Here is a 24,437-nt window from a genome sequence, read left to right on the forward strand (position 1 = left end):
AAGTGCCACTCGGTTTGTTGCTTCACAGCTCAGTCTTTAATATAGTAACTGGGAGTTGAGTGGAAGAAGTGATATGAGTCTTTCTGTATGTGTTAGACTAGATCTTGATTTAAAAAAAAAAAAATCTTTAAAACTGAGTACATCACCTAAGGTATCAGTTACTAGGAGAATGCCACCTTCGTATGTGTTGGCATGCAAAATGGAAGAGCAAGTACAAAGAGCTACTAGACAGGAACAGAGAGAGAGAGAAAAAAAAAAGCTGAAATCTCATTATACATAAGATGTGGTTATATCACAGGGTTTCAGCTCAAGCTCTAGCAACTACAGATAGCACTCTCAGCTATGGACATCTAAGCAGACCTTCCAAAACAGACATCTCAAGTGACCAGGCACCTGGTGTGTGAAACTAGGAAATTCTCAGGGAAAAGCTTATTTTCTGTCAGGGTGCTCAAACACTGGAACAGGCAGCCTAGAGAGGTGGTGGTATCTCCATTCCTGGAGAACATAAAAACCCAACTGGAAGTGGTCCTGCACCACCAGATGCAGGTGATCCTGCTTGAGCAGAGGGTCGGAGCAGGTGATCTCCAGGGGTCCCTTGCAACCCCCGCCATTCTGTGATTCTGTGAATTGTCATCAAGCTTAGCTGTAAAAAAGATTTCAGCTCAATCCTGCCAAGATGGTGCCTGCTTTGATTGTGTATTTGCAGCATTGTCAAGACTTGGGTAAGTCACCTCAGCTATGAAAATCCATATCCATTTGGTCTCTCAAGAGAGTAAGAATAATTTTACTAATTATGTGCTTATACTTGAGTATGTAAAAACCTACCCACAGGGTTCAGCCAATCTCTGCCTGAAATGGGGTTGGAAAAGGTAACATTAGTTTCTTTTTTAGCTGGATAGTAAATACAACCATCTGGTTTGCAATACTACAGTACTTCATAACAAGATAGTACACAAGAACAGAGACTGAAGCTTTTAAGAGTTTGATCAGAATGAGGAACGTAATCTCGACTGAAGTTTTCGATGAGCCACGATCTTTTAAACCACAGAATGAACTTTTGCCATAGAAACAGCGACAGGTTCAGCTCTCTGTTCTACACTGTGCTTCAGATCAGTGTTAGTCAATGATGCCAACCTGCTGTATGAAACAGGCATGGCACTGAAAAACTGAGCCAAGAGTATTCTGAGAACAGTCCATATTCACCACTGCTACCAATTAGAAACATTTCTCTGGGCATAAACCCAGGCAGAAACTCTGTCTTGTTTGTAAGTGAGGCCTGCCAATAGTAGCAGAAGTAATAATTATCACAGAAGAATTGACACTCTCCCACCATATAATAGAATAAATTAATTAGAAATGCAATAATGCATGTCTTTTCATAGAATCACATAATGGTTTGGGTTGGAAGGGACCTTAAAGACCATCCAGTTCCAACTCCCCTGCCATGGGCAGGGACATCTTTCACTAGACCAGGGTGCCATTTTGCACATTGTTTGCTATCCTTCCAGACAGAGTAAAGCAAAAAAGGTAGGAAAGTCACAGTGGAACATTCTAGTCTGGAAAATTAATTTCTTTTTCCTTCTAAAGCACAAAGAATCCATACCCACATACACAAGCCAACTAGAGAGGCTGGCACAGATGAAGTTAAAAACAATTTCATGTACAAAACATTTATAAAGTAGCTAAAAATTCGTATTCTAAGACACTTGAGAAATCTGTTGTGTATTGTTTCAAAACTCATGTGAAATGAACACTTAAATTATAGTGTGCAATTTGACCTAAAGAGTCAGAACCTTAAGGGTCTGATTTGAGCATCCTTCCTGCCTCAGTGAGAAGTACACAAGTTATTCAAAAGCACAGACAGCTGCCAAAATCAGCAATGCCAAATCTCACAACTGTATATTCACATACTCAAGGGAGAGTGTTAAAATTACTCTACTGCAGATCTTTTATACTGGCACTTTATAGCTCCATCTTTTATTAGCTGTTAATAATACAGTTCAACATTATAAGCTGTCTAAACACTCTGACCTATCTTTCTATCCTAATTCATCAAATTTAAATTCATGCAAGCCTGAGCTTATTTTATGATTACTGTCCAGGTATTCAAGCTTTGATTTTTTTACTATCATTGTAACCGGGTGTTTGCTATTTAAGTGCAATCTCAAAGAAGAGAAAGTGAACACTGTGTACAGACCAGACAGAATGCAAGAAATGGACTTTGGTGGAACTTGCTCTGAAGCACTCAAGATAAGGCTTCAAGATAAGGCTTCTGTTAATGTTAACACAAGTTTTTTGCTTTAGAAATGGCACCACACCAAATGGCACCAAATTCAAATTCTTATTTCTTGCCTTATGTCCAATGAGAAGCAGGTTTTGTTCATAAGAACAGCAAATGGAAAGGCAAGAAACTGAATTCAGCCTATGCACTGGTTAAGTGGCTTTATGAAAAAGGAGCACTCAAGCAATGCAGAGGCTGCCACTAGTCATGCCAAACCATATGGCTTTGTTGAACTCATTCATGCCTCTCTACTGTTATTTTTTGCCCCTCTCTACCACCACAAGTTCTTTGGAGCTGTCCTGCTCCATCTTTTTTGTTCTTTTTCAGACAACATCTAGCCCTGTGCGACAGGGGTAATTAATGCGTGTAAATGCACAGAAAACTTTCAGTCTTACAGGCTTGACAAAACTGACAGGAGGTAGAGCTCAAATTGCCACACCATCCCTTGGTATGTCCTATGTGCTGACGGAAATCAGGAGAAGTCTTTGTGGATCAGTTTAGGCACATGGATATGTTAGCACACTCAGTCACCACTGCATGGGGAAAGGACAAGAAGCCAGATGGAGCACGGGAGGAGAACCTCTGCCCAGTCAGATGGCCAGTGCCATACATTCCGAGCATTTCCCAACTTCCACTGTAGTCTTTGGCCCAAATCACCTTCTTGCTCTCCTCTAGTTCTGTCTTTCTTACTGGTCCAAAATAGATCATTCACTTGGAATATCCCATTCACTTGGAGCCCAAGCAGCAAAGCAGTTCACACGTCCTTCCTGTGTGGTATTTCTGGCTTAGTCAGAAAGCAAATCCATAAATGGATAAAACAGTCTTACATGCCTGTAAATAATCATGACAGCCTCTCACATCACATCCTGAAATGCAGATACCTCTGCTGTGTGTTTCCTCCATTTACGTTTGGGAGAATCAAAACCACACCAGGGCATCACAGACACTTTCATCAGACTTCTTTCATCACTAAACTGTCTCCCCTGTCACTACCATCCACCTTTGGAGGTCCTCTTACCCTCTTGCAGAGGAATTCCTGCTGCTAAGCTCTCTAGTGGAAGATGCAGATGAACTGATGCCACTGTAGGCCACACATTACACTTTATTTGAGTCCCTCTGCACCACCAAATCCCTCCCCTGAGGCCCAGGGAAACCATTTGAGGAACTCTCTGCAATCACAACTCACTGTCTTCTAGGCTACTCTGGGACCACCTTCAAAACCAGGCTTATTTTTCTTCTATGGTATGAACCTGTGAGTCCAGCTTCAGGTGTCACCAAAATATGTCCTTTGACCCAAATCAGGCTTGCATTACTAAAGACATACAGGAAGGAAAAGTCCCAGGCAGGCTGCCAGAAGAATTAAGGCAATACCCTGGCTCCCATTTGCTCTGGAAGAAGGTCTTTCCCTGCATGGCTTCACTGACTTCTATAGGTCTGAGGCCAACACTTGAGAGTGATCCTACACTGCCAGGGTATGGATGGAGAAGAGGATGACTGGAAGAAGACTTTACCTCCCTAGCAGATAAACAAAGCAAGATCTACAGGGAGAAGCCATGTCTTAGATCAGCTGATTCATTGTAAAAACAGAAACAGTTCTCAAAATTGCTGGTGTTTAATTTGGTACTTTTTCTTGTTTATGTTTTGTGGTGGGGCTTCTGTGTGCTTAGATGTTTGGCTGTATTTTATTGAACACGCTCTTTCTCTACAGACTTTATCTTTTGCATCCCTAAACACATATAGGTACAAGAAAATGACTGCTGCTTTTTGGAAAATGCTGGAAAATGCTGGAGCAACAAAGGAAGGAAAACTCTTCCTAGACATGATGAGTAGAGAGGTAATTACTTGTATCATCTTGTTCACATTGCTCCTCCTAGAAGGTCTCCAAAGAGTTTTCTGGGAATTAGTCATGACTTGGTCATATATTAACTGAATTCTTCAGTTTTGACTTAATGTTTCTTCAGGAATTCAACTAACTCAGAAGAGAAAAACAAGGTAAAAAACCCCCACACTTTGTCTTTTTATCCCTGCTATGTCATTTTGAAATGCTGGCTTCCATAAATATTCTACCCATTTTGCATTTACACGGTTACCTAATTGTTCATTCTGTCAGCCCGCATACAAGTGAAACACAGACATCTCTACAATAAAATCAACATTTCCTCCAAAGATCTCCTAATGAACAGTAATGAGTCTGTGGGCAGAACTGCTCGACGCTTTCTTCTCCCTCTCCTCTGCCTCCGAGTTTAAAAACACATTCTAGACTTGTCAGAACTGAGCTATTTACAAGACTTCTTACAGAACATAAATCAACCAGTATCAGCAGCAGCTCACAACTTTCTGAGACACACTTGGAAAATTAACTTTCATACCTTGCACATCTTGGCTTTGAAAATAGGTTTTAAACTCTGACGTTACTTTTTCCTCAGTGATGATGACATTAAACTTCTTTGTTACCTCCTGTGGAAGGCCTTCTGAATATTTTGATACTTCCTTCAGTGTTTAACCATTTCCACTCTCTTTCCATGTACTAAACTAAGTCAGAGTAATTGATTTCTTGTGTCCTTCAATTTTTTTCCCCCACTCTTTTAATACAGGTAGAATCATAGAATCATTAAGGTTGGAAAAGACTTCTAAGATCATCAAGTCCAGCCATCAATCACTACCATGTTCACCATTAAACCCTGCCCTCAAGTGCCATATCCATATGTTTTTTTAACACTTCCAGGCATGGTGACTCCACCACTTTCCCGGGCAGTCTGCTCCAATGCTTTACAACCCTTTCAATGAAAAAGATTTTCCTAGTATCTAATTTAACCTCCCCTAAGGTACTACTCTTTTACCATTTTCTGAGAACATGTGAAAAAACAGCCCCAAAAATTCTTCCTTAGTGGTTCTGATACTGCTCTGGCTATTTATTTATAAACTCCTGAAAAAAATTTCTCCAGATCCCCCTAGCTTCTAGTTTGCTTAAAAATCCCTTAACTTGTTTGTTCTCCATTCTCACTTCTGTTCTGAACCCTTTGTCAAGACTAAATGTTTATCTTTGCTATACTGACTCCTTCACTGTCATCCACTAGACTTCCTCTAGCCCACATCATCTTCTTCCCTTGAGTGTGTTAGACACTTAAATAACAGTTTTCTCAATGATAACAGAGTATGGTTTTGCAGGTGTTGTTCTGACTTAAGCCAACTGTCCCTTTAATCAAACGTTTATAAAAAACATTTCCTGAGCCATAACCTCACACTCCTAAGATTTTAAGCCACACATCCAGCTTTAGGAGGAGCGCAGTAGTTTGAAAAACAACAAATGTCAACAAATTCTTGTATTTCCCAGGGAAGTAACAGGATTTTCACTAGCACTTGTACCTAGAGCTGAAAACTCTTCAGTTAAAAACTACACCAAATGGCTTAGCTATGAAGCATCAGCTTCTTCCATGTCTCTATTGGCAGTCTAGTATCGATGCTTTCCAACCGATCAACTTGGCCATGTGTACAGGACAGGCTTTTGGTAACAAACAAGCAAATCCTTCCAGACATCATATAAACAGAAATATTGCCTACAAAACCCAAAGTGTCCACAGAAAAACATTTCAAATATTTTGCATTCATTATAACAAATTCTGAGAATGACTGGCCAGATCTTGACCTCCCCAGTTCAGAGTGCAAAAATAAAAGCAGAGAGAAGGCTTCTAGGGCACAAGCTCTTGCTGACCAACCTAGCTACTTGTTTCCCAGCCTACCTTGCTGTTAGACTGAAGACTGCTGGAATAACTCACCACACAGATTGTCATCCTCTCCCCAAGACCAGCAGCCCTGGCATCTCACAGGCCTGCACAAACCAGCAGAAATTAGCAGAGGAATAAAACCTACCAGCCTTCTCAACTGGATTATCTCATTCCCAGCAACCCCCTCCACCGTTCAGTGAGAAAACAGATGCCAATTAATGCCTCTGGCTCTCTGACATCTATACTTAACCTAAAGCTTCCGGCCTGTTATCCATAAGGATAATTTCTAGGCTCCTTTGACCATGTAGTGAATTTGCAGGTTTTCTTTGAAGTTTATGGGATCACATGGCTGTAGATGCTGCAAAGAGTGAAAGCTATTTAGAGACAGGAACAAAAGAAAAACTGGGAATGTCACAATCTGACAGACTGCAGAGAAGTAGTAGTTTTCCGTGTTCTCATTATCTTTCAGATTGTAGGATGCCTTGTATTTTCATTTAAAATAAATAAATAATTCTTTTTAATATGTGTGTGTATATGTGTATTTGCTTTCCAGTCAGTGTCTGAAAAAATCCAAGAGGTGCTACAGTGGTAAAAAAATCTAAGTTAAAGTCAGACTGTACAGAAAGATTAGTTACCTAAACATGCATTAGGCACTTAAAAATCTTTGGGGGTGTTACCCTGAAGAAACTTGGGTTGTCCACACAAGACACTAAATTTCCTGATCCACCAAAGTACATGTAAGTTATTCCCCTGATTTCAAAGACATCACTTCTATACTTAAACATAAGGCACTTGAGTACACTATTCCACATATTGGTAGTAGGATTTAGAAGCTCTCATATCAAGTCCTACTGCAGCAATATGAGGATGAAAAGATAAAACCCACCTTAATTAAAAGCATTATTTGCTCAAGGACATATATAGCTTTCGCATTTCACAAATCTAATAATGGAAAAATCAGACAGCTGGTTGTCTTTCTGTTTGGTACTGCTGGCAGACTCTTTGATACAGTGGTCTTAAGAAGACACCAGGAGGTGGGAGAGGGGGGAGGAATGAAAAGCAAGTCTTCCTGCAGTGGCTTGCCAAGAAAATGAAAATGTGTGAGACAATGTGTTAATGAATATCCTCACATATGGGCATGCACTGGTGATTCTGGTAAGGCAAAGATTTGCAATTAGAATGTCATTCACAACAGAGATAACTATGATTATCATCAAAATCTCAGTTTCAGACAGGAGACATACAAATGTGTGTGTACGGTAAAGCATCCTATTCCTCTCCAGTTCTGCAGTAAACACACATTAGAACTGTAAGTACGTTTCCATCAGAAATCCAAATGAATCATTTTAATCTTAGTATTTTCTATCTCTGTTTTATGACAACTACTAATAAAACATTTATTTTTAAGAGAAAGCATCAAACCACGATTTCATGACATCTCATTTAAAATTTCCCATTTCATCCCCATATCAATATGCCCTTTAAATTACTGTAACATGGAGACTTTTATAGGTTCTCTGGAAAGTTCTTCCTAACATCTAACAGTTGCTTTTGCTGATGAGGTAACATCCTCACTTCCATCATCTTAGCCAAATGTACCCCTAGGAAACTCTTACCACTCTCCTCAGGCTTTCCTTCTCTCTTCTTTTCTCCTACCATATTAAATAACTTTTCCTCACAGTTCCCATTTTCCTAACTCAGAATTTCATCCCATTGTTTCTCATCTCATCAACAGCATCTGACCTTTCTGTTCAGAGCCAATGGTACATTTTGAGACATCTCTAGATCCAACAGTCCTTTCCTTGGGGCTTAGGGCTCATATATTTCTTTCTTCCCGCTCATTGCTGTATTTTGCAGTTGAGGGGGGTGAATAAGAGATTAAAAGCCATTTATTTAAACAGGGTCAAAGCAGCAAACTGTCCCAATCTCAGCATGGCTTTGTTACAACTTCACATATTTCTGTTCATCACCTGATAAAAACACAAAAGCCAGTCAAAGTCTGGATTTTTTTTCCTTGCTCTGCCTTTGGGCTGGTGGTGACACTGGCAAGTCCTCTGCACCACCACACTTCATCACCAAGAGAAACTAAGATGTCAGTTATTTACAAGTTTAAAGGTTTTAAAGGAACTTTGTATTAAAGGAGAGAAAAAAACTGATTACCAACAAATCAAGCAACCTCCATATACAGAAGGGTTTCTTACAGTCTTGCCTCTAATGATGTGCTTCCCAGAAATTTTATTCCCTTGCTGTTGGCACAGATGTTCACAGGCTCTGGCAGAAGAACTTAAAAGGGCAGTTTTGTCATGAATGAAAATAATTTTTCTTATCACTTTGGACTTCTTCTCAATGAAATAATCTGAGTCATATTTAGAAAGCAGTTTAGATATCAGGAATAATAAAAAAGGAACCTCTATGTGAAGCATTTTAAAATCCGGTGACTAATTGACTTTACAGGGAAAGATCTCATCATCTGACTTCTAAAGGAAGGACAAGATGAGCATGAAGGGTTTTCCTTCAATAACATGTTTTATGAGTAGTTTTCTGTCTTTATTTTTCTGAGCTTTAGCAATTACTAAATAATAATGTAACTACCTAGGAACAGAATATATAGTTTTTACATGGAGACACAGTCAAGAGGAATTCTCTTTTTCATGTGTGTCAGCAAGAGGTATAATATTGTACAATTGTTTAATCAGAGATGAAGGAAGCTTTTATTAAATTAAATTATTGCCTCAGTTCCATCTTTTTATTCATAATGGTGTAAGTCAGTAGGATTCAAAGATGTCTTGAGGACTGAATCCAGGAAAGATTATTAGTTGTCTCTAAGATGCAGGGAACACCGGAAAGCAAATTTAATCCCACTCAAAATCCATGGGAACCTAATAAACAGCAGCGATATTTAACTGACATTTCAAAGCTCAGAGGCAGAATCATTGCATTTGTTAGCCTTTAGTCTCATTCCTTCATCATGCTTTAGTGCAAGAAACTGGATGCAGAAAAAACTTGTCAAATATCACAGAGATCAAAAAAGGGAATTAATTTACTGAAAGAAAAATGTTCACATTCAGTGATGGAAGTTCATATTGAGCTGCAGAGTGTAACAGCTGATCCTAAATCTGGTTATCCCAGTTTCAGTCAGACTATTTCCATTGGTAATGTTACACAACTGCTGAGAGACTTCACCGTGAAGATCTAAGTAAAAACATACACATTTCAAAGAATGAAGATGGATACCACTTCAACTAACCCTTCACTTATTTCTATATTCAAAGCAACAAGGCACACTCCAGTAGAATCACTGTAGTAGCAGAAATGTGGATTCACCTGTCTCTGGCAGAGGTATTTCACAGAAATTTTCACAGTTAATCTAACTAGGGTAACCTCCAAAGCCCTAGACACACACAGGAATGACTGCTCCTCATCCAAGTGGATTTATTGATGAGGGGAGAGGACATGAAACAGGAGTGAGACAGCTCTGCCTCAGAGCTCAGCTCTGCAGGCACAAAGCTCCTGCTTTGAGGGATTGCGTTTCAAAAATGGTGTAGGGAGGTGTGTGTTAATACCTCGAGGACTTCTGTCAGTTACACCAATGTTGGATTATGGTGAATAAAGAACGCTGCGAGTCACCGTGCCATTTTCTAGCGGGATTTTTTCTACACAGGCCAGAAAAACTCTCACAACTTGTGGATAAAATACTCACCAACAAACATCAGTTGACCTGAAACTCACTGAATGCTGGGAAACAATCTATTTGGACTATTGCTGATGATATAAGTGTGCCTGGGTTCGACGGAGTAAGCAAATGTGACGACTAGAAAGGAATATTGCTGCAAACAGCACTTGTTTGCAGATTTAATTAAAAGTTTAGACAAAAGAGTATAATTGTATGATGTTTGCAAGAGTTATTGGAGATGACAGCAGGTTCACAGAATTTGCTTCTCCTAAACAGCCCAGATCCAGTGACTCTAGAAACACATAATAATCCACATCCCAAATAGTACCTTCTTTGTATTTCTTAGTTAAAAATCTCATGCCAGCGGCTGAATATCATCACTACCTACAAAGTATTTTTACCTTCACATGCTACCTGCTGACTAGTCCCTCTTTACAGCTGTAGAAGAGTGTTCAGAATATAGAAACAATCACTGTAAGTGAGATAACCTCGTTGATTTTTTCCCAGAGTCTAAGAACAGCTGCAGGCACATCACAGGTCTCGCTACTGCACTGCCTCTTTCCTGGTAGGGACTTAGAGCAGCTACTCATGGAAAGAAAATAAAACCCAGGACAAATATAGAATAATCTTCTGCCTACAAAGTTGTTCCCTGCAGATAAGGCCAAGCTGATTAGGATGGTAGGGGAATGAACTGGAAACATCAGTGATGCCAACCTTTTTGCAGTCCCGCAACAATACTGGGGGATAGAGGGGGGGAGAGGTCACACTGGCCCCAGGAGTAGCTTTATGCAACATTTCAATCCCAACTGGCACCTCAAGCCAAGGTTTGACAGAAAAGTAAGTTTGGAATACAAAGTGGAAAAAGGAGTTTTCCCCGGGCTTGAAGGACTGAGAGTTCCACTATTAATTGAAGGTAGATGCCTGTGAAATATTTTAGACAGAAAGAGAAACTGGGACAGTCATCACACGTCCTCTTAGTCAGATGGGAAAATTTCTACCATAATACATCTATTGTCAGTTCTCCCGTATTATACTAAGTGAAGTTAGGATAGGAAATTCCCCATCATTTTTCAAACCCAAATAAGGACTGTGAAAAACATTTCACAAGTGAAAACTGTACTACCTGCACAGTTACACTTCCTGCTGAAAACAGAGTAGGAACTTGACCTCTAAGTTTTGCAAAAGGCAATGTTTAGAAGGTATCTCCAGAGTCAATGTACTCCCAGATTAAAATTTTGACTCTCCCATCCTTAGGCTCTAAGTCTGGAGGTAAATGGTGGCATCTCTGCAATAATTACTGCCAACAATTTGATTTTCTAAAGGCACTAATTCTGATTTTAGAACCACACAGAAAATTGCCTCTACATCCCTGGCATGAAAACTTTGCCCTATGCAATATGCCTCATCATAAATTATCCGGCAAGGATAAATCTTTTAGAAGCCATGAATGGTGTTGCCAGACCAATTCACTAAACCTGCCATAACACACTTGAGAGATAATTGAGATGTCAAGCCTCATCAATATCAACCTACTCCAAGTAAGGACAAGAGGAGAGGAGAAGAATGATAATGAACGATACCATTATGTGACTCTAGTTAACTTACAGCTTAGAAACAGACACATATCAGCCACCAATCTGAACATCCTTGAATTTCATGAAAGTCTGGACTTAAAAGCAGTCTTAATTCCCTAAAAAACTTCTTTCTGTAGAATTTGATGACAGAGTGGTAGTCTTTGTTTCTATTTTTACCCCCAAAATTTAACGTTTTTTTCCCCTCCACTCTATCTTAACACACAGGAGGTAAAATAATTAGTTTGAAGAGCACACTGGAAACATCAGTCAACTATTATTTAAAAAAAAAAAAAATCCCTTCTGGACCAGGCAGAGGAAGCAAAGTGTCAGATCTCTGAAGAGCTTCAAGCCTCAGAGGAGGTTTCTGCCAATTTTCAGCACTATAAATTTGTTCCCTGTGTCATTCTCAGTTCCTGGTTGTAGATTTCCTCCTAATCAATACACATGCATATGCACTCCACATTACTTTCTCATCAAAGGTCTTGCATTGCAGTTATTGTTCACTCACTTTGAAAACTACATTGATCACAATCCTATTTCCTTCCTCCCTTTCTTTTTTCCCCATTTCCCACCCCACCCCCCCATCACTCCTTGTGATACCCACCTCTCACAAAGTAGCACCTCGCTCTCTCCATCTGGTTCCTCAACCATCTGCTCACTCCTTCCTTTCTCTCTTGCTGGATAACTCTACAGTCTCTCTAGTGTAGTTACACATTCTCCTTGTATCATCACTAAAACACCTTCCCTTTTCTGTTCAAAAATACTAAGTACAGTAAGTTTTCTATTCTAGGGCTTGAAGAAGGGGAGGGGAGGGTGCAAAACAAATATCCCTGAGTTAAATAATCCTTTGCCTTGAAAACTGTAAAATCTTTTGCAATCTTTATATTTCATACTGCTCCTCTTCATTTCATCCAAAATGCCACAGCCAAACTGATCTCCTTTCCTTGATGGGATATTCTGGCCATTTCATTCAACTTCATAAATGAACCTCATCCACCATCTACATCCCACAGGATTTTCAGATTCCCTGTCTTCACGTTCACTGCCCCTCTTCTTGCCTGGCACCTCGTGCCATCCCCTGACAATTTTGCTTGGTTTGCTTTGATCTCATCCCACAAGCACTTCTGTGCCTTTCCCTATTCAGGCACTCTCTGCCTGGAATCAGCTCTTGGAGATGATTACTACTCCATTTCCCTCTTGCTCGCCCTCTCTTTTCTACTTTGTCAAAGACTGACATCTTTTTCACACACAAAACTAGAGAACCCTTCAATTCTGCTAGAGAGGAAAAATACTACATTTAAGTGCCATCAAACATCAATTTCCAAACCAGTGCCTTTCTTCTTTCTAAAACACCTGGCTTTCTATTATGTATTTTATTTCCCTGCTTTGCTTCCTTTCACAATCCTTCACCTCCCAGTGCTCCCATTATACATTTCTTTATGCCTAATCATTTCCTGTTCATCCCCTTGGTTTATGCCTTTTCTCTTGTGTTCTTCAGTGAACATGGCAGGTTACTACCAGATCCTTTTTCTGCCTGAGAACAGTCTACCTCATTCCAGGGGATAAACAAAAAAATACAGCAATTAAAATTCAGGAAGGCAAAATCAGAGAGATGGCACTGACTTTTTTTTTTCCTCTCTCTCATCAGCTACTGACATTTGGAAAATTTCAACCAACTCTAATAAACAACAAAAATCTGTCCCAGTTTCCTAAGAAAGCAAAGCTTGTATGATCACAACCTGTCAAGGAGTTCCATCCTAACCTTTTGTACTCCTTAAGTCATTATCAAACAAAGAATACAAAAACAGTGAAGACCCAGAGATTATCGGTGCTGAAGCAAAGAGAAACCCAAATTAGCATCTTCAGTAACTGTGGGATGCATCAGCCAGCTGGTCTGATCAGTAGAGTAGCCTGGGACACCCATCAGTAGGTGCCTGGCTTGGGAGCAGCCAAGGCACCTCGGGTACAGGCCCAGCACATGGAAAAGGGTAGGAGTTGGAAGCACTGAGGGGAGTCTGGTAAACGAAATAACTCTGTAAAAGCCAACCTTCCTTAGTTTCCCTGTTTATAATGAAAGGATCAGGCATTTAGTCTTTAATTATTTCACCTAGCACCAAGCCATTGCCTATTTCACCTTTTTTAAATCCCCTTCCAGGATCAGATCATCATTAAGAACACAACTCTGATGTATCTATAACACAGATGAAGCATTTTTTTTTTTGTTTCCCCCCCGACCAGGAAAGGAACAATATGCTGTCTACCTTTTCTGAATTATACTTGGATTTGCAGTCACCAGCTGGGTTTTTGATCCAACGTCCTTGCTGTATTCACTGGATAGAGGAGGAAGGTTGCACCTGTGCACAGAAAGACAGTCAAGATTTTAAATGACATTCAGGATTGACAGGCTTCAGAAAATGTAAAAGTGATGTATAAATACCAGACCAAATGTTCCCTACTGCACCAGACCTACAAACACAATAGGACACTTTTGTACCAGACTGTGGGGAAATACAGAAATAAAACCTCTTGCAGAGATGATATCTATCTATCTACTAAGCAAAAACAAAGGCACACATTTGGCATTTCTGACAGGCTGAAAGGCTGTGGAAGAGGCTTTTATTATCTCTAGAAATTTTTTATCCAAACTCTTCTAAAGTTCTGCTTTGCACTCTGGTCTGCCTCATCTACCAGTATCAAGCTTCAGACTGCTACCACTCTGTGGTATTACAAGCATTACATGGCAAGCAAAATTGTCATTTTAAATATTTCACTATGGGGTACCTTCAGTGTACAGAATTTACCAAGAAAAAAAAAAACGAGTGGAATTTGGAATTTTTCCCAGAGAAACACTTTTAGTTGTTTATGTTGTTGGGTTTTGGGGTTTCGCTGGGGATTTCTAAAGAAAAAGAAAAACAAAAACCAGTTTTGAACTCTACCATAACCAAATTTGACCTCCAATTTTGAAGTTCAACCACCAAATCAAGACATCTCCATTTGCACACGCTGGTTTGTTTTTCTGCAGCAGGCTGGGAAAGTGTAGCATGGAGAGGGAGCACATGAGGTACAGGAAGACGAGGGTCATGCTTGGGGGCCAGCTCCTGTCTCTTCCTGCCCCACTGAGACCATGTGCTGAGCAAACACTGACCCTAAAGAAGGGGCTTAAGCAGCCCCTGGTTGCTTTAAGCTCTGCAGACAGTCACCCCCACACAGGGCCAGACCCCAGCTTTGGAAGAGGGCAGGCAGTGGCTCAGAGAGGAATTGTTCCACATTCATGACTTCTCTTCTCAGTACCAGAGAGACATGGGTTCCTTTGATGCATTTCTTACACCTGTGAAGAGCCACATCATTTTTCTCACCATCTTCTGCATTAACCTCTCTGTAGCACTCCAATTCTGCGTGCATCCTCCAGACAGTCCATGTCAGTAATGAAACCCCCGAGTCCAACAACAAGAAGTTGCTTATCTGATTTTTTTCATTTTAATCTTAACAATTCAGAGGCCTCTTTCCAACACTAGTGAGAGGCAGGAGCTGGGGAAGTGAGCTATGGCTCAGTTTTTACAGCAGTTTCCAGGGGCTACTGCAGCAACTGTTGGGCTGTTGTATTTATTACGGGTTGCTGTTCGCGTCTGCCACGTTGGGAAAAATCAGCCTCACCACAAGGAAAGCCCTCGCTTCCACAGCAGTCACTGCCTCTGTGCATTTTCACTGACCTCTGCAGTGCCTGGAGAAGGGATCCAGGTGCTTGTGACAGTAGAATGAGGCTGCATAAATTCCCGGCTGCACCTCCACGTGTTACGGCTTTGTGCAGTGTCAGTGCCCGGAGAGGGCACCAGTGTCCACACAGCACACTCTGCAATTCTGGCTAATGCAAAATACCCCACATTCCGTAAGAAAAAACCCACACTAATGCTATATCTGCATGTATTTGCACACAAATACCAGCTCTCAAAATCGTATTCTTCATTTCACATCATCAGGAAATACCAAGAGGGACAGTGATGTCCGGCCTATGTGGAACATAGATGAATTCAACCACATTCACCAAGAAACATAAATTTTCCAGGAACATTTTCTCCTTTTCACGACTGTATTTGTTCAAATGTGCACAATTACAGTTACAAAACAGCTTCTAGTTTGGTCTACCACAATTTAAGAGAAGCTAGACAACTTCAAAAGAAGCCAGAAAAGAGGAACCAAAATAAGAGGTTTCAGGAACTGCAATCATTGACAAGAAAGAAAAAAATAAAAGCATAATGGAAGCTTAATTCTCAGACATAAAGAATGATAAAATCTTAAGAATTGAAAAATACTTACATAAAATAAAGTAATATAAAAACTAAGTAAAATAAAATAAAAAAATATCAAATCAAATCAAATCTGGCAATAGGTTGCTTCCTGCCCCAGTAGTGGGTAGGATACAAATTAATCAGATCATTACTATTTGGAGAGATTGTAGAAACTCTCTCAGCAGCAGTTTTCAATGGCAAGTCAAACAAATATTTGTGAAGAAACATATACATAGGTGATTTGCCTCAGGGCAGCAAGATGGCATAAATGCCTCTGCCAGATTACAGTTTAATGCTCTCTGATTTGCATAAACACTAACTCATAGGGCTGTAAGAAACTGCTTTTGATTAAAGTTTATTTAAAAGCACTATGAAGGACTAAGATCTCACCCTGGTTTTTATCATCTCAGCATCAATTTTCATCAATAATGAAAATTCTTTCATAAGGCAGTCCCAGATGCATTGTTTAAACCCATCTAATTCCTTTCATCAGTAAGTCTCATTCCCACCTTTTTGTGCATTAAATATTAAGAAAAGCCCTGAGTATCCAGAGAAAGCTGTAAGAAATCAGTTGGTTAACAGAAACTTCTTGGCCTTTCTAATTATTTTCTTGAATATGCCAGCAGAGTGCCAAGTGTTGTGCTGGTGAGGAGTACATCAAGAAATAAAATATTCATCCTAAGAAACTTCTTTTTAATTCTCTTACTGTTACATCTGGTACAGAGGAGTGAGTCTGTGAACATGCAGGAAAGAAGGAAACATCATCAAAACAGAGACAAAAACATGGCTTCGGGTGAGTACCCAACATTTCTCTCATAAAATAAGCATTAGCAGGAGGCAGAAAATCAAATTTTTTTCTTAGAAATAAGGATTACAAACTTGAAAAACAGTCAGATATCAGAAGACAACCACACTATAAAACATGTAAACCATATGCCATGCACTTTTTTCATTGCAGATGCAGCATGCTATGCCTTAGGGGCTGAAAACTGCCGCTCTTTTCATCTTTGTGTTGGAAAAACTGTGTTTGTAGAAGATGCTCAGCAATGAGTTTAAACTCATTAAATAACCTTAGTGATTACAACATATGAGAGAAGATGGCAAATACACATAAGTGAAATCAAAACCCATGTGGGTGGAAGAAAAGAACAAGGACAAAACCTGGCATGACATTTTGCACTGCAGAAATACTTTGAAGATATTACACAGATTTCTTCTCAAAAAACGAAAAATGTTATGCAAGTTACCACTGTGCTCTTTCTCTCTCAGCTCTGAGATTATAGAAATCAGATTTATAAAAGATCAACCAAATCCCGTCTTTCACCTGCTGTAAAAATATTTTCTCCCAGGGGTGTATTAGTTTCTAATCCAAAAGAATTGACACACAAATATGACTGCACATCAGTAACACAATATAGCCTGCAGACAGCAACTGGATTTTGGCAGGAAACTCCCTATCACTTATTTCCAATTCGAAACAAGTTTTGCCCAGATAGTGGTTGCTTTACCCTCCCTGGAGAGAAAAGTTTTTTTTTTCTCATCAAGCTACAATAACTGCTGTTGGTTTTTTTTTTTTTAAGTTTCTATTGTTTTTGCAACTGATTGCTCCTACAGCATTTCAGTTTCCCATTGCATCTAGGTAATATTACCATGGTATACACCCTGCAGTTTCTTATATGCAGTTCCAGTCTGTGGAACACCTAGGGAGTTTTGCAGCAATGGCAATCAGCGTGCTGCCTTTCTCCCCTGTGCCTTGCATCTTCTGCTCTAAGTATATGTTTCCTTTTGCCTTTAGTTTGTTCTATTTCTTTACTCTAACATAGAAGGCATTTTTGGTCTTTGAGATGCAAACTGGAAATTACAGTAATACTGTTTGGTTTGGAGCAAATTTGTACAGCTTTACAAATAAGCCCTCAGGATCTAATAAGGAGACTTGCTAAAGTGGGTGTTCATTATGCACCCATGTCAAAACCCAAAAAACCTCCATTTCTCGTCTCTTTGGGAGTATTCCTCCGGTTTCTCCTTCACAATGTTTCTCTTGTTCATGTTTAACAGGGAGGAACTAATTTCTGTCTTTCTTCCTTAAAGATTGCAGACCTACAAAGTGTCAAATTCAATCACGAAAGCAGTAGCTGGTTCAACATCCCTTCTGACAGGTTCTTATAACTTCAGGAAGGCTGGAAGGGAAGGAAATGTGAGGAATCCCAAAAACTCTGCATGAAGGAAAGAGGTCTGGCCTTTTCTCAGACAGTCAGCCAGGGGGAAGAAAAACACAGGAAGATCTCAGCTTGTGCCAACTTAGATCTTAAGCCTTGCCTCACAACCAGCACCTACTCATCCTGAGTTCAATGGGTTGCAGAGATGGCATTTAGAGTTTCAGAGGACATTTCTCAGGATGACACCTTGCCTATCATTACAAAAATAATGAGAAAAGCAGCTCCTCAGTACCTCCCTGAGACACTGCACCATCTGTCACAATCTTAACCACTGGTAGATTGCCCCCACGCCACACACACCCATTTGCAGAAGCCAGTCAAAGCTCTTTTTTCTTGCCTCTCCTCACATTTTTACCCAAGTTGCCTGTACAAAGCATCCTGCAAAGGCGAGGCAACAAGGCAAATTGTACTTGATTAATCGCAACTGAATAGCTTTGAAAACTCTGAGACTTAGCAGGGGGAAGGAGGGACAATGTGTCATTGAGGTTTCTGTCTTACCGCATGACAAAATCTGCTTGATCTATTTGTTTGCCGCAGCCGCTCTTTTTCAGGATCCCACCGTTTCCCACCACGGAGCATTTCTTCAATGGCAGCTGGAAGGGTGTAGCCTAGCAACACAAAACAAGGACCGGTTTTACAGAGGAGAACACACACATCTTTGTAGCAGCCACTCCTGGAGAACCCAGGGAGCTGGCAGGGCTCAAAGTGACGAAAGAAAAAGGATAATTAGGAGCTAAGGAAAAAAAAAAGGCAGAAATTAGCTGGTAAGTAGATGTAGGACAGGTCTTATCCCCACTCCCCAAACCAGAATGCAACAAATGTGATATAGAAGATAAAAGATATTTCTGCAAAACCAAAACTGCCTGAAGTCCTGATGCAGATATTGACCATGAGCCTACTAGGCAAGCTGCAAGGACACAGGGGAAATATGACAACCAGAAAAAAATAAAAAAAAAGAATCCATGCAAGTGACCTTCCTGAGCTGATATACAATAGATACCTCTGGGGAAGAAAGGAAGAAAAGAACAGGGAACAAGGTGATGACAGAAACACACTGAGAATCTGGAGTCACCCTGGCTCCCTCCATGGTTGTGTCACTGGGATGGGTCAGTCCAAAGCCTTAGGCAAAGATATTTGTAGCCTGACAGCAGCTCCTTAAACTGTCAGCTGCCCAGATACAGAATAAATTAAAATTAGAAAGGGACGATTTCAGCTAAGAAGCCCTTGTAGTCGCTTAGCAGGGCATAAAATTGCAAGGTCAAATTGTCCTGCTCTCCTGTGCATCAAACACAGTAATAAATTAGATCTGCACAGTCTTCATTACAGAGGATCTCAAAACTATGAGTGGGACATCTTCCTGTAAACCCCAGGTCATTCACCTTTAGTGAGGTTGGGACAATCACTTAAGCAGCACACAGGGCATCAGTGCAGCACAGCATACAAAAAAAAACAGTGGTGAAGAGACAGGTGAATTTAAAGCAGTGTGATTTTGATACAGAATGGGATTTGTCTACAATGCAAGAGTTAATATTCTCCTCATGCAAACAACAGTGCAGGGATTTTTATTTGTCAAACCTGTCAAAAGCTGACTTTGCAGCAGAGACAGAAGGTACTGCTCAGGCCTCTGAGAATGCAGATGCCACGGCGACAGGATGCAGCACCGCAGAACTCTCCGGGAGGACGAGGCAGAATGGTAGCAGCACTTGGCCTCGCTTACACGTACAGAGCAACGTCTGACTTTACATCATGTATTCACCAGGCATTGCAACACAGTATGTGGTCCAGAAAACAGACCCAGTGTTACGGCACAAACTCTGCATTTGTTAGAACTCATTCCTGTTGTCTCATTTCTTTACTTCCTTAGATTTATTTGCTTCGTCTTCTTTTCTCAGCAAATTAAGGCTCTGTTCAGCTAGTATAAAGTCACAACCTGCTTTCTAATGAAAAACATTAAAACATGTTTGTTATCCTAACTGTGGATTAAGATATGCTAAAGCAGAAAAATAAATTTTAGTTTCCTGAGGACCAGCCACAGTTAGGAACCCACTGACAGCACAGTGGAGCAGTACTAAGTGTGCAGCTGCACTCTTGTCCTGCATCTGCCTTCTCAAGAACATTTTTTAATTTACAGTTATTGAACTAGGAGCATATCTTGAGATTCAAAGGACTTGAGATTCATCTCTGAGGTGACCCTGACCAAATGAGAGCTCACATACGCAGTAAAGGAAGGATGTGGGGGTGGCAATTAAAGGAAATGTAGAAGAGATATATTTTATAAATAACGGTTTCTTTCTCATTCAAGATATATCAAAGCTCCTTCCAAGACAGGGAGTTATACAAAGGCAAGGCTGTGACAAACCACAGACAAAGGCAGCAGCCATTTAACTCTTGCTTTTAAGAGTAGTGAACACTGTCACATAAATTCTGTGCCTTTAGTACATGTTCTGTGGCTTTAGACCTCCAAAATAAACACTTAGGAGTTACTAAATTCTTTGAGTTGCAAAGAACCTTTGCTATCACTTGAGATGACTTGCTGTCCTTCAAGTGAGGTTCATATCCTGTTATGCTCAAAGATGATAATATCAGTTGTCACTTGCACACATGCTTTGGTTTCCAAAAGCATGTGAAGCTTTGAAACCCTTGTCCTTCTGTTATCCTGAACATTGGCTTCTTACATGGTGTGCATGGCCAATTCACACACTGAGGAGAGGTATTTCTATTTTTTACTCCAGTTTGTTAAAATGTATAAATTGTGTGAAGTTTTGATGATCAGTGTTTTCTGGGTTACTACCCAGCTCCCTACTTTGCACAAACAAAGGCATCAACATTCATTGGTTACAAATTACATATCCTTTTCATTAATTAGGACTCAAATCTACTCCAATCCTTATTTGCTAACTATATCTCTTGCTTCTCATGCTAATTAGTCTGCATGCACAGTTCTCTCTGTTTTTAGAAGGTGGTCAATGGGCTGGTGGTTGCAATCCCCCACTGCCAGAATTACCTTTCCCCCATTTGCTGCTCAGTCCTGCTGACTTCACTGCCAGTGGCTCTTTTCCAAACAGCCATTCATCTTGGGATTGTGTTCCCTTTTCTTTAAAACAAAGGATTGACCAAACCTCCAAGTCTCACAATGCCACTACTTATCACACCTGCCTAGTTATAGCTACTGATTAACAACAAAATAACTGCCAAGTTTGGATCAAATCTTGAGGGATTAGATATCACTTCAGAGAGTCTAAAAAGCAGAAGAACAAGATAAGGGCTGAGAAGGTGGTATGAAGGAGCCAGAGGAAAGTAGGAGGGGCAGATAAACCCACCATGGTGGTTGTCCCTCTGCCTAACTTGTGGAGAAATCTACCCGCTCTCTGGACACAGGAGAAAAAACAGGCTGAATACAGCTCTCTGCAAAAAGCCACGATGCCCACAGGAGCCCTCAGACACTTTTGCCTCACCTAGCAAAGTACTGAAAATTCAGGACATGGCACAGACATTAGACAGAGTCTACACGCCACCATTTAGCTTAAAATGTTCAACAGATCCATTTTGCTGAAGACCATACTTATAAACTTTCCACACACATAAAGCAAAATACACAGTCCAGTGATGGGGTGTGAGGGGTTGTAAAGGCCAAAGGATTAAGTGTCCTTGCTGCTTGGTGGCATTTCAGCTGCTTTGAGCTTAATGAAGAGCAAGCAATTGCTTAGGATGACCTGGGAGAAACCTGCATTTGTTATCTTGCATGTGACTTTTCTTCAGACATTTAAATCACAGATCTGTATTATTGCTGAGACTGCAGGATCATTTCAGGAACTCTTTGTCCAAACAAACACAAACTGACTGGTCACATAGAAATCATACAAGTCTGAAATTCAAGTGCTGCCCATAAGCAAGGATAAAACATACGGCTCCTTTTTTTCTCTCTACAAAAGGCATTTCTCCTTTCCCTCTTTCAGAGAAACAGGCTCCAGGGCTTTTAAATTTTTGGAAAATCACCATCCTGTAATCAAGTTAGCAGCAGCATAGCCAACCTACTGCAGGACCTTGGTGCTATGGCACACTTCCCTCCCCTCCACATCCAAAGGATGCTCCTGGGACAGATGGCACTTAGAGGTTCTTCAAAGCTAAAATGCTGTGGGCTTCACTCTGTGACTTCCCATAAGCACTCAGCTCATTCCTTCCTTTGGGCTGTCCAAAATAGGTGGTGCAAACAGCTTAAGCAAAATTACAACACAATTAACCAAAAGGTAGTTTTAGCCCTCAGATACAGTAGAATTACTCAGTTTGTGGAAATACATCACCACTGGGCTCTCGAGATGTTTCCCTGCATCCTCTAGCTGTTCCAACTGCCTGTTTGTCAGAGTGTGCACTGTGGGTTTAAGGTTGGATTTAATACTTAATTAATTATCAAAACCTGGAGTTATTTTTTTTCCCGTAAGAGTAAATAACATCAAAGATGAACTCCAACAATGACTTGTTTCCTCATACCAAGTGATCTCACACTGTCTTCATGGTGTAGGTGTGGGTGATATGTCTTTAGATTTTTTTAATGTTGTTGGGGTCAAAGGTTATAATAATGATATAACTTGTTCTAGAATTAAACTGGTTTTACTTTTTTTTCTTTTTGTAAAATAGACTTGGACATTGTAATTTCAATAAGAGTCAATTTTCAGTTTTAAGGAGATAATACTATATAGTAAACCCAAGTTGGCTTCTAGGTTTCTATCACCAGCAAAATCTGTTTTACAGGACTCACAAAAACCTTCTCATGCTTTTCTTCTTTACCTCCCACAGCATAACTCTTTGCTAGGCAAATTGTCAGTTCATATTGACAGCGTGAAAGTTCTCACATTGTAGGAACTCAGCTGTCATTTATGCTAGATGCTCAAGAAAACTCAGTTGTTTTTCTCCTTAGAACTGTAAGCTGGCCTAATGAATGCTGACTTTGGACAGTAAAGTTGTTACAAAAGCATTTCCACTAATATTAGCTTCCTGAAACTCTGTTATTTTCATTGTCAACATATTTGTTATTTTCTTCATTCATAGAATTTTCATGAATGGCTAGAGTCTTATGGGTGGACTAATAAAAACAGTGCAGCATTGGTTTATTAGGGTAATAGAGAAAATGTACAAATAAATCACCAACTCTTCCCGATTTTTAACAAATCATTACCACAGAATTTGCAAATACTCTTAATTAAAAGCACCTTGCATATTGGAAATAAGCAGAGTGAATTCCCTTTAAAAGTAAGTCAAGTAATTTTAAAAGGATTGCATAAAGTGGTTTTTTAAAGGCATCTCCAAACAAAATCAAAGACAGAAAGGCCCCACTGTCTCATTTTCCCTGGTTTAAAACAACGAAATTCCACTGATAATCAAAGAAGATGTTCTATTTCATATTCATGTAAACAAAAGAAGAACCTGTACATCCCCCTGCAAATTCAATGACAAATAAGCACACAGAGCAATAGATTAAAGACTCCCAATTGAATATGGGACTAATTCAACAAAGCATCTCTCCAGCAATTCACTGATTAGTTTAATCATTCATCGAAGTAGAAATAAATCATTGTCATCTGTTAAAAGAACATTACACAGTACTAACAAAAAATAATTTCTTTTAGATAATGCTACACTAAATCACTTTGATTTCATTGTTAGGTTGTTAATGCATTAATTTTTGCCCACTCCCTGCCAAAGACTTTAATCAGCAACCAAGTTCTTACTGGAAAAATAGGAAAAATTACAGTATTCAGCCTCTGATTTAATGCTTAAGATGTCAAAATCATTGAAAACACTGACAGCATAAATTAGAAAAATTTCTTTCTAAAATAAGCATTTTGACTTTGCAGGACATGCTGTGGTTTTAATGTCCCTTTTGTGAAGGCAGTGTCCTGATGAGAAGGGTGTTGTTCTACTGAATTTTCTGAGGAGCCAGCAAAACCTGAGAGTTCACAAGCAGTCAAATTCAGCTCTTAATAGAACAGTTTCTTGCACTTTTGCATAAGGATGCAGCTGACACTTGAAAGGACAGCTCTCTGTGTGACAGCCTCAGGTCATGTGGCCTTGGTTTTTCACACTGTCAGACATGGCAGGGTGGCAAATGCTCCTTCTTCACTGTTTACAAATCATCTTCAGTCTGATGGGCCGTTGTTTTCCGCCTGCAGAGCTGTCAAGACATGACAGCTTGATGGCAAGGGGCCCCAACAAAACATCAACATCAGGGATGGTGTATTCTCTATAGGGGACTGGGGAGCTGGCTGTGGTTCCTTGCATTTCACCAAATCCTACCCTGACCTGGCTCCAGGACCCCAGAGCAAGGAGTAACCACTGGCAGCAAGGTAACAGACAAATTCATAGAGTCATAGAATGGTTTGGGTTGAAAGGGCCATTAAAGACCCCATCTAGTTCCAACCCCCCTGCCAGTCTCCCTGTCACATGTCCCACTCGACCAGGTTGCTCAGAGCCCCATCCAACCTGGCCTTGAACACTTCCAGGGGTGGGGCAGCCACAAGTTTTCTGGGCAACCTGTGCCAGTGCCTCATCACCCTCACAGTAAACAATTTCTCCTGTATATCTTATTTAAACCTCTCTCTCACTGGAACCGGTAGGGCTCTGATTACAAAATGATTATTAGAAGAAGAGACTGTGACAGTGACTATGAAATCCCTCTAGAAAATAA

General features: G+C 40.2%; 1 protein-coding gene across 1 annotated transcript in view; it reads right to left on the reverse strand.

Moving 5' to 3' along the window:
• ST8SIA1 (ST8 alpha-N-acetyl-neuraminide alpha-2,8-sialyltransferase 1) overlaps positions 1-24,437 on the reverse strand; it is a 137,666-nt gene that overhangs the window by 52,137 nt on the left and 61,092 nt on the right. The window contains exons 3-4 of the mRNA XM_027680778.1: positions 18,254-18,363; positions 13,515-13,607 (exon numbers count right to left, since the gene is read on the reverse strand). Of these exons, the coding sequence (XP_027536579.1) occupies positions 13,515-13,607; positions 18,254-18,363 (203 nt within the window). The remainder of the gene's footprint in view (positions 1-13,514; positions 13,608-18,253; positions 18,364-24,437) is intronic.

The sequence above is a fragment of the Neopelma chrysocephalum genome, unplaced genomic scaffold (genome assembly GCF_003984885.1).
Source record: "Neopelma chrysocephalum unplaced genomic scaffold, ASM398488v2 Primary Assembly neopelma1_59, whole genome shotgun sequence".
In the NCBI taxonomy this organism is placed as follows: Eukaryota; Metazoa; Chordata; class Aves; order Passeriformes; family Pipridae; genus Neopelma; species Neopelma chrysocephalum.